The sequence below is a fragment of the Ammospiza nelsoni genome, chromosome 2, assembly GCF_027579445.1.
Source record: "Ammospiza nelsoni isolate bAmmNel1 chromosome 2, bAmmNel1.pri, whole genome shotgun sequence".
Lineage (NCBI taxonomy): Eukaryota > Metazoa > Chordata > Aves > Passeriformes > Passerellidae > Ammospiza > Ammospiza nelsoni.
Window position 1 is genome coordinate 106,552,137 of NC_080634.1, and position 11,077 is coordinate 106,563,213.

Here is an 11,077-nt window from a genome sequence, read left to right on the forward strand (position 1 = left end):
CTGCTAGACTCCTTGACAAGCAATGCATGGATGGGCTGTATGAGCTCTTTGTGCTTTGTTGATAGTTGACAGACAAAGCAAAATTCTTTCTGAAGCAAGGTACTGTACTTAGTTGTGACCTATTGTAGCCTAAGAATATGGCTTCCTTTGAGTTGTGTGAATAGGGAGAGTATTTTGGCAGAATGGACTTAAATATCCTTCTAGAGGTTTTCACTCTCGGTACAGAAATCCATAAGGCTTCTTTCACTGATCCTTTTCGCAATTTAGTTTTCCATGTGTAGTCATTTTAAGTATGTCTTCTCTCAGTTGCTTGCTCAAAGTCCATTTTAGCTGTTTTCAGTTTGTCTTAAGTGAAATAAAATTGTTGGTAATAGCTGGGTCTCTTTGTGAGTGGTGTGTTAGCCTGAGAAGACTTTTTAATTTTTTGTGGCATGTTTTGGTGCCTAGAACCTTATTTTAGTGGAGGTAAGAAGACCAAGGTATTGGATTTGATGTGAAGTAAAGCAGAACATATTTGCTAATTTAGTTTGTAATGTACAACTGTTAAAGTTGGAATTTGTCCACTTGTGGTGCTATTACATGTACTAAAATGAGGGCCACTGTTTGCATCAAATCTATCACAAGGGTTTGGAGTGCTCTATTATCCTTTCAGCAGGCTGATGATGGAGCCTGGGCTTTGCACAAATGAGATCAATAAGTTTCAAATAACTTTTATGAAATGACGTGTGAGTGTACATCTAAAGGTATCTTAAAAAATCAATTTTTAATAACATGTAAAACTCTTACATTGACCTACAAGATATTTTTCACTTATGTCTTGTTTGATAATTTTGTTTAAAACATTTTTGATGTTAGCTTGAGTGTTTCAGTTCTTGGGGGAGGGGGGAAGAAGACTAGGGTGCATTTCTTGCTTCTTCAGTTATCTCTTACTTTGATCACATACACACACCTCCAATACTTTTAGTGGTAAAACTGGTATGACAGTGCTGAGAATAATATTTTCTTGAAAATAATGTTTTCTTTTGATCTTAGATGGCTTCCTCCTTCTTTTTTTTCCAGTTATGGATTAGAATGCAATTAAAGTTCTATTATTTTGAAATATTCAGAATTACAAAATACCATTCTTGAAACTCTGCAGACTTCCATTTTTGGTAACATCTAAACAGGCATTTGATATTCTGTGGCTGACTTTGCCTCACAACAGTTGCATATCTCACACCAGAGGCATTGCTGGTTGGACTGGGAGATATGCATATTCTGAAGGAAATCCTGAAAAGTATGCTATGGGACAGAATTTTGTTTTGGGTTAAATCCTCTCAAATTTCTGGCCATTTTCTATAAAATTCAAAGGGGAGTATTTTTGATATTTTAGATCAGTGCACTTGGCAGCTTCACTTCTCAAATGGCCACCTGGAATCTCCATCACAGCTTTTACCATTCTAGCATCACCAACTTTTTTAAGATAGAAGGATATTTTGTGTTCTGAGAATCTCAGGTAATGTTTATGTCCTCATTCATGCTTTTTTAAGGTAGCAAGTCCGTGTAGCTGCATTGCCTTCAATGGCAGTTTGTGTAGTTGCTTTGGACCTTCTGTCTGGTCCTGTGAAGGTGTAGTTCCAGTTGATGCCAGGTGCCTTTGGGGTGGCAGTTTTCCAGTGGGGAAGTGGGACAATGGATATGAGTGTCTGTGAGAACAGGAGTATTTTGGAGTGGGTGTCCTCCATTGCCAGCACTGAGTGTTAAAGTGATCACTTGCCTTCCACTAGGAAGTTACTGGCTGACAGCATCCTTTAATGTGGGCCATGTGATAATAATACTGGATATATAACCAGTCTTCTCCAGGACCTGTACTGCTTTCAAGTAATACACTTTCAAAAGCATATTTCCTCATTTCATCTTTCATTTAACAGACAGTTTTGTATTTTTCCTAAGAGATCACGTCTGTCTGTTCATCACCCTGGATAATGTGGAACTCTGAGGAGGAGAGTGAACCTCCAGGAAAAGAATTTCCTTTCTTCATATGAGTTTTTGTTATCCACTCCATCCCACAGCTGAATTCTGATCAGTTATACAGGCCAAAATTCAAGAGGCTCTGAAAATAAGGAAATGCTTAGAAAAGCAATTGAATTCATATTGTCCAACTTCCATTGAAGTGAGGCAGCATGAAATGGGGTGTGAAATGCTGTGGTCACTGTTTACATTTTCCCTAAATTGGATGATCAGGTAACATCAGACTAAAAATACTCTTACTGGGAAATGTAACCTGTTTTTTTCTGGATGAGAAGCTAGCTGCAGTATTTTTGTACAGAAAAAGAAAAGTTAATATGAAGTCAATGGCCAAGAACGAGTTGATAAAATAGGTCCTTCTATTACGGTCTGAATAGTCATATACCATGCTGGATCGGTGATCAGGTTTCTTAATGCATTATAGTTACCTTTATGTATAAGTTTCAGGAACTAATTTCAGTTGTTGTTACTATAATAGTTACTAAAACTATTTGCATTGCCAAAACGTGCAGAACACCTAACAAAATACCAGAGAACATAGAATCAGCATTCCCTGGGTAAGGGATTGAAGCTGTAGGGTAAATGTATAAAGAATTCACATGTTCCACCATTCTAAGCATATGCTGCAATATCTTCCAGCTGCAAGAAGCTTGGCAGCATGTTTAACATGGTACCTATTCCACTTAAAAAGATAAAAGCTCCAGTCAGCTAGCATCAATAGTGGACTCTTGACCCAGCTCCTTTTATAAAACAATTTATGTGAAGAGTCTGTAAAATATCAAAGGAATTTGTTATTCAGAGATTATTAAATGTTACAGTGGTATAAAACCTTAAAATATTCTTGAAAATCATCTTTGTCTTATATACTCATATTGGAGTACAGATATTTAACTTAGTTCTAAGATGTTTTTGACTTTCAAGTTTCAATTATGCCTGACAGACTTTGCACATGCTCTTTGCTGTGGAATTCTTTGACATTTTAAAATTCTCAGATGGAGTTCAGACATATCTCTTTTCTAGCATGGGAGAGATATGTCTGAATGAGATATCTCTTGAACATAATATTAGGGCTTTTGGTTTAGTACAATTGTAGTAACATATTAACATATGTTAATATGTTACTACATAATAGTAACATATTAAAGAAGTGGAGAGAGCTTCTCCATCAATTTTTTTGTTGAAGTGAAAAGAAGGCTGGAATGCCTGATACATCAATAACAATGTCTCTCTATATACTACTTTGAGATCTCAATATGTCCAAGCTCTCTAATGGAAGAGGATTTACAAGTCCCCTGGATTTCCTTCACAGATAAATTGAGATGTTTCTCATGGTGTCACAGATACATATTTTCCTTAGTGCTTGGTAACTGATTTGCTTGGAAAAATACCAAGCTCTGAAGGATCCTGAAAAAGTTGCTGACCCAGAATTCTGCATCAGTGATTGCTTTTAACTTCATTACTCCATTTTTTAGGGTTGGTTTTCATGATTCTTGTAAATTGTATGCCTGTTTATTACTTATCAAGGAGATACTCCTTGATAGGAAAAATGCCAAAACAGATAAGATGCTCCTTTATAAGGCTTAATTTCTGATGGTGGTCATTTGGGGGGAAAGGAAGAAGGGAAGCCTGATGGCTCATTTTCCAGATATGTTATGCTCTTCTGTGGCAGCACATGATTTTTGTTTCCCTCAAAAATTTTTTTTTCTGATAAAATTATCTTAGAATTTTGCCTTTATAAAGAATTTGCTTCGTGTTTTCTTTTCTGTGCCCAAAGAGGAGGGTGGGAGTGTGGGCTTTTAAGCATCATGAGGTGTCCCTTTCATATGTCCATCCAGTCCTATATAAATTCAGATAATCTCATCTCAAGGTAGTTTCCATTAGTAGCTGCAAGTTCCAGAGGAGTGGCCGTGTCCCCTCAGGCTGTGGGGGGACACAGGCTTGACAAAGTCAGATGTCTGAAGGTGTCACCTGTGAGGAGCCCTCCTGATCAGTGTGCTACACTGGCTCTGCTTTGGTGCTCTCACAGGTCAGTTCCTCCATCCATAGGATAATTCAGGCAGCTCCCTGATGTGTCTTTGTGCTTGCTCTGGAGGGACATTCAGGATGAAGTGCACATAGCAGGCAAGCACCAGGGCTCTGCAGAGTCACTGTTCCTGCAGGAGAGAGGTGTGAGTCTCTGACTATACTGGTTCTGACCTCAGCAAGTTCTCCATCTGGAAAAACCCTTTCAAAAGTTACATGAGTCTGTGACTTTCTTCTTGTGTCAGCAGCAGTAGAATTGGTTTGTTTATAACAGTGCATCCTCTGAGGTTTTAATCAGGTGTATTTCCCCACAAAAATGTGGAGTATTGCTTGAGGAACCTAAGCTATGCTGAAATTCACTGAAGTGGTGGAATCACCATCCCTGGAAGTGTTCAGAAGGTGTGTGGATGTGGCAACTGGGCTGCTGGGATAATGGTTGGACTGTGCGCTTAGATGTTTTTTCCAACACTAATGATTCTATGATTCACATTACTAAGTGGGTTGAGTTTTCTGGTGGAGTCTTATTTCACTGCTTATGATAGCATTCCAGACCTGAAGGGGTTTTTTCTTGGCATTGTAGCAGTGGCAGATAGGTGTCACTCAGGTCTGCTCTGTCTGCTGAAATTCCAGTGCATGACACTAGCTCTCACCCTGTCATTCAGACTTGCATTGCTGCTGGTGTCTCACCAAGGTGGGGCAGATGCATTGTTACTAGAGTGTTTCTTTGTCCTGAACAGGCAAGAAAGCAGATTAGAAGTTGAAATTACTTCAAAGTATGCAGCAGAAAATCTTTCATGACTTTACAGCAAGAGCTCATCTTTAAGTCAATATTCATATCACCTTTCATGTTGGTAGTGTAAAATCATTATATAATTCTCAAAAGATGTAGTTACTACTGATAGTGAAACCATTGGCCAAAGAACATGCAAACAGAGGTTGTGGTTCTAGTTCCTGAAATGTTGTCTACTACTAGGAAAGTGTGTCTGTTCCCCCAAACACTCAGCTATTTACAGAAGACGCAGACAGGGAGAACACACCACACGTGTGGAACAAATTATTGCAATTGGAACTCATAACTTTCAGGTCACTGAGTTAAGTCCTCTGTTGCCATAATGTTGCCTGATTTAACTTCATAAAATCATCTGTCTTTTCATATTGCTTGGGAGGATCAATAGATTTGATAATGTATGCAGTAATGAGGTGGATCATCCTTCCAGAGGATTTCAGGGCACTTCAGACAGATTTGTTGCCCTGTTAGGCAATACAATCCATAATAATGGATGTTGTCAGGAAAGCAGGTTTTGGAGCTTCTGGTCTTGGAATGAGTGGAAATATCTTTTTGTAAGAGTAGTATGAAAAGAAAGGCCAGTATGAAGTGAAAGTGTCCTGATTAGCAACTCACAATGGTACCTGGATCAGCAAATCTTCATTGCATTGTCTCTCAAATTCAGCCTTCCAAAAACTGGGTTGCTGATCAGTGGCATGAGCAGCAGGCTTAAACTGGCTGACCAGGACAGCATGTTCAGGTTGGGTTCCTGTGCTTCCCTTCTGGTGGGTTTGATGGTGTAAGGTGATAACTTCAGCTCTGCAGTGCTGGAGACACAGGTTTGCTCAGATATGCCAGCCATCTGAGACTGGGCATCATCCACCAAGATCCCATTTTCCAAAATCCACCTTAAAATTGTCTTCAGTGGGGAGGAAGGTTGCAGAGAAGCAGGCATGGATGACAAGTAAGTTCAACTCCAAGGAACTGACAGTGACTTCTGAATGATTTTCAGTGCTTGCAGCTTTCTGCTTTTTACCAGGACATTTTTTCATTCCACATGAACTTTTGAAGTTTTGTAGTGCCTCAGCATCCAGACTGTCTGAAGGCAGGAGCAGATGCAGAACTCAAGTGTCTTAGGGAAGCACATTCAGTCCTCTGCTGTAGCAGGCAACCAAGCTACATTGTCAAATGTAATTTGTAAAAATTATTAAGATAAAGCTCAGTAAATGCATGTTGTTGACCCCTGCATCTTCTGTTTGAAAGGCTGTTGCAAAACCACTTGCCTCTGTATTTTGGGGTAATATTTCTAATGCTTGTTGATCATTAGAATGGGAGAGGCTAATTCTCAAGAACGATCTTACAAAGAAACAAAATTTACTTTTGACTTGCAAATTTCTCCCTATTAGCTACAGTACATGGACTTAATACTCTTCAGGGATTTTCTTTTATATTGTGCTTTATTTCAGGGTTTTTTCACATACTTTTTTATATTTTAAAATGAACTGAGCATTTGTGGGCAGGATGTTTGGAGGCCCTAGTTGCTTTTTCTTCCCCTCTGTCAACTTTTATTTCATTTCCCACGGTGTTGCAGATACCAAATAGAACAAAGCTGAAGGTTCCCTATTATGATTTTGTTTGATGTACTACAAATTAATTTACAGACTCAGTGATAGCTGCTGGGAAATGAAGGATTGGTTTTGTTTGGTCAGTGAAGATGACAGGCATGGATCAAATAAGGGTTAACAATAATGCACTTGAACAGATTGAATCAGAACATAATGCATGTATTGAATTTGATTGCAACATGCATGACCATGGAAAAGTTTTTTGTTTAAAAGAAATCAAGGCTATGGCTTAATTATCAAAGCAAAACAGGAGACATAAAGAGCTACATGTTTCTAATACTGCCTTTTTCAAAAATAGCTCCCTTCACACAGTTATCTACATGTTTAATTTCCATGCATAATAGCAACAGTTATTGTTGTCATTTGTTACGAGAGATTAACAGATAGCAAGTACAAACAAACGCAAATAAGGCCTGAATAGAGAGGTGACAAAGAAGAAAAGACCTCTTTACTGTTAATTATAACTAGTGGGAAGTCTATACAAATGACATTAGCTGTATTCTGTATGAATTGAAGTGACATCCAGTTTGTTAGTATCTACTCAACACATTTGGCATTTTATTGTAGGCAATAACTTAAATCTTCATTTTTTGAATATAGTTTATTGAGAAATGTGCTGCTCAGTAAAACTTGTATGTTTTGATCATTATTTCTTAGTAGCTGAAAACAAGCATAATAGTTAGCTGTTGAATTTAAGTGTTTATTTTTATTCTAAGCTATGGTTTTTTAGTTAAGTCAGGGGGTTTTCAGTCTTTTTTCACCTGTTTTTTGTGACCAGCAGAATCTCCCAGTGCTTTCTTCAGCAGTGACTGCATTAGACTGAAACAATTGCATAAAGAAACTTGCTTCAAATTATTCAGTGGTAGTTTGAGAGGACCTTCTATGCATTCTCTTGTAAGACAGTAGAAGCTGTACCTTGTGAGTGGTGCAGTCCTTTGTTTCATAATTGTTAGCTAAAAAGGCCAATAGATGGCAGAAAACACAGTTACTTTTATCATACATTATTTTCATGGTTGTCTATTTTTGAGTATTGTGTTCAGCTGAAGCTGGGATGCTGCTCCCATTCCAGGCTTTGTTTTTTCAGTTGCACTTGCATTCCCTAACAAAATATCTTAGTATCTGGCAGTTTCCATTATTTGTTTTTCTAATATAACAAATTGCTTCAAAGTTCAGATGTAGTCATTTAATATGTTTTGAGTCATGAGTATTCTCTTTGTGCACAGAGAATCTTTTCATAGTTACAGCTGAAAAAATTAAGCTCTTCAACAGGAGGGTTTTAGAATGGGTGAGGACACTCTCCACACCTCCCCTGCCTGGCTGTGTATTTTAAGGTGCTGTTTATGTCAGATTGCTACCAGATGTTTCATAGGAGGTAGAGATGCCACAGAATAAACAAATTTCCAAAGAAAGCATGTCTTTTGTCTCTAAAAAATTAACTTAATGCAAGATCTGTGAGAATTCATTATCCTTACAAAAATGTTTTTGATTCTTCCCTCACAGCGGCTCTAATGATATTATTGGTTCTCATGTAGGTGAATGCCTGAAAATCTCAATGAGTAGCTTTTTTGGTAGAAGGTTATTCCATGTCTGTTTAAACTGAGTTATTTAATCAGTGTCAGACCACATAATAAACACCTACCTCTTTTAGAGGAAATCTTAAGTTCATTTGCAAAACCAAAGCCAAGGCCTGTCTTTTTCACTTGAGGCTCATTTGTGTAGCTGACTCCAGAAGACACAGGTCAGGTGTCTGTTAGGTCAGGCCCTCAGTTAGGATTTCTTACAGTGAACCATGTGTTGGTGAGCAGTTTCTTATGTTGCTAATGTCAGTTCTGAAGTATTTGTCATAAATAAATTGTATATGACAATGACAAAGAAAGTGGTATTAGGACTGCTAGGGCGGCAGTTGTGCAAGAGAGCAAATCACAGGGTTTTGAATTCTTGACATTTTCTCCCTGTGCAGTTTTAAATGTCATCATTTATATTGCTGATCTATGTAACAATAAGGTTCACACTTAGTGATCAGATACACCAATCATACTGTTTCCAAAACCCCTTACACTATTAAGAGGGTCTGGAGCAGGGAGGATTTCCTCATCCCAAAATCTGTTAGGTGAATTGCTTTTGGAGATGCATTTTCTTCCTTCATTTACTATAAATGGATTGTAGGGTAAGCTAATGGATAAGAATGGAAAAGCTTAAACTGGGTATCAGGCTTTAGATGTCAGAGTTGGGTGAAATGAATCTAAGTGCATCTGTAAATGCACTCCTTCCATTTCTTCACTGTAGCTTAAACACTTCAGCAAGTGCTGCATACATTGATATTGCTGTGATGTTCTCCACAAGTTTTTCCAGTCTGTCCACATGGACATAAAAGCTCTGCTCTGCAAGGGCAGCAGGAAGTGTTCTGATGGATTTGGCACCAGTGGGATAATATTGAGTATGTGACATGGCTGAAGAAATGGTGAAAGAGGAGAGGTCTCTGGAATAAATGAAGTTACTTGGAAAGGATTTGAGGTTTCATCTTAAATAGATAAACAGTCTTGAAGTACATCTCAAATTATTATAGAATATATTTTTAAGTTGAAATCCAAGTGGAGATAGGTAGAAGTCATTGCCAGAACATAACAATTGGACAGCTTGTCAAAGAGCTAGTGAGAATGAAAGCAAGCAATATTTTGAGTTGTCCTCTGATTCATAACATTTCCAAAGTACGAGGAATCCAGGTGTGGTTGGAGTTAACTTCTTTGCAGGAGCAACGAAAAATTTGGAAACGGGCAAAATTAACCACTTAATATTCCCGTCAGAGACATCACCAGCCAATAGTCTGAAATGCAGTTTTACAGGGCTGAGCTGCTCAAGGTAGTAAAAGCAGGAAACTCCTTGAGAACAGTTGCAGGAACACTAAGTTGACTTCTCAGTTAACAACAGAACCTTAAATGCTCTGCCAAGTAAGGTGAAGTGAAGAAATACTGAGAACCCAATCTTAATTTTGTGTCCAGTGTATGTATTGACCTAGTAGGGAAGATTATAATTCTTAAAAAATAAAAAATATCTTTCTGGATATGACTCTTCAATGCCCAAATTCTTGGTAGTGGGCTCTAGGCAGACAGAACTTGAGGAGAGAAAGGAGCAGAGAACAAGATGGAAAATACCATTTTGTTCCTGTATAAATTCATGTTCGTTAGTATCTGGAATACAGTGTGCAGTACTGGTTTCATCTTCCTCCCCACTTGTCCCATTTTCCACCACTCCCTCATTTCCAAAAAGACCTGGGAGAGATTCAGAGAAGGGCAACCAAGATTTGGAGTGGTTTCCAGGCAAGGAACAACTAAGTAAATTAGGACTGTGGTTTGGAAAAGACTTTGATTGAAGGTGATGTGATGGAGGTCTGTAAAATCATGAGTGGCACAAAGAAGGTGAATGCAGAATGATTATCCCTAGTCTCTCCTGATGCAAGAACTGGAAAGCCTTAAAAGAGGAGCTGCGTGCATGGGTGTGTGTTTTCAAGAAAAATAAAATGCTTTTTCATATAGTTTATAGGTGTTCTGCTGGATGTTGCAGATGCTAAAAGTTTACATGGGTTTGAAAAGCACATGAAGTTCATTGGGCTCATTAATGCATTAATTTATTCACTACTGAATACAGAAACAGTGATTAGGGTGGTCCTTGACCTATTTCCAAAAGCTGGGAAAATCTTTAGAAGAGTTCTACTCTGTCCTTTGTCTTTTGCCATTCCTTAAGCATCTTTGTGGTTCTTAGGGAGGAGGTTGAACCTCGCATGAAAAGTTCATCCTTTCCAGTTCTGGAATCATTCCTTCTTGCATACTCTTAAGAGAAGACTTTTGCATTGTCTCCCTGAGCTGACATAGAGCAAATTGGCTCAGATTTTATTTCATTTTAACTCTACAAAATGCTAGATTTTCTTAAATTAATCAGTTTATGTTGAAGTCTTGGTAGCTTTCTGAAAAAAAACCACAAAACCTCAAAAACCTAAAAAAGAAGAAAGGAAAGCTTCTGGCTGCCATTAGAAAACAGAAAACTGTTTCTCCCCTCTAAAGTGCAAGCCAAGAAATGGCATTTTACTTAAATATTCAATTTATTAGAAGTCTTGCTGAATGGAGTGGAGTGTCCTGCTGAATGGTCTGCCTACCTGAATAAAATATTCCTGTTGTATGCCAGTGTTGTAACTGGAGAAGAGCAGAGGTTTTGGTGTATTTCAAAGAAGGGATGACTGCAGTGTGCAGAGTGTGGGATTTTGAAGCAAGAAGACTCCAGCTTTGTTGTCTGCCATTAATTGTGTTTAAACACGGTCCTTGAAGGACCTTCATCTCTTCATACATATTGCAGTATCAGATTCACAGAGTATGTTAAAGTTGGGCTATTTTTCTTCCTTGACTTGATTCATTTTTTAGGTGGAATTAAAACAAGCTGTAACTTGAATTTAGGATAAAAACCAATTTTTTTCTGTGTTCTGCCTTTCTGCAGGGTTGGTTAATATGCGAGGAGCCAACTTGCCAGAATCGAACGCGTCGGCTCCCGCTGAGTTTCTCCCGGAGCGGCCCCGTGTGCCAGGCCTGCAGGAAGGCTGTTCTGAGACCAGAGGTGAGTATTTTGGTGCAGAAGTGGAGTGGGATTCTCCTGCAGCTCACCTGGCTCT

The 11,077-nt window shown here is 38.4% G+C and overlaps 1 protein-coding gene across 1 annotated transcript in view; it reads left to right on the plus strand.

The window, feature by feature from the left end:
* POLA1 (DNA polymerase alpha 1, catalytic subunit) overlaps positions 1 to 11,077 on the plus strand; it is a 184,613-nt gene that overhangs the window by 112,109 nt on the left and 61,427 nt on the right. The window contains 1 exon segment of the mRNA XM_059466626.1: positions 10,906 to 11,022. Coding sequence (XP_059322609.1) covers positions 10,906 to 11,022 — 117 coding nt within the window.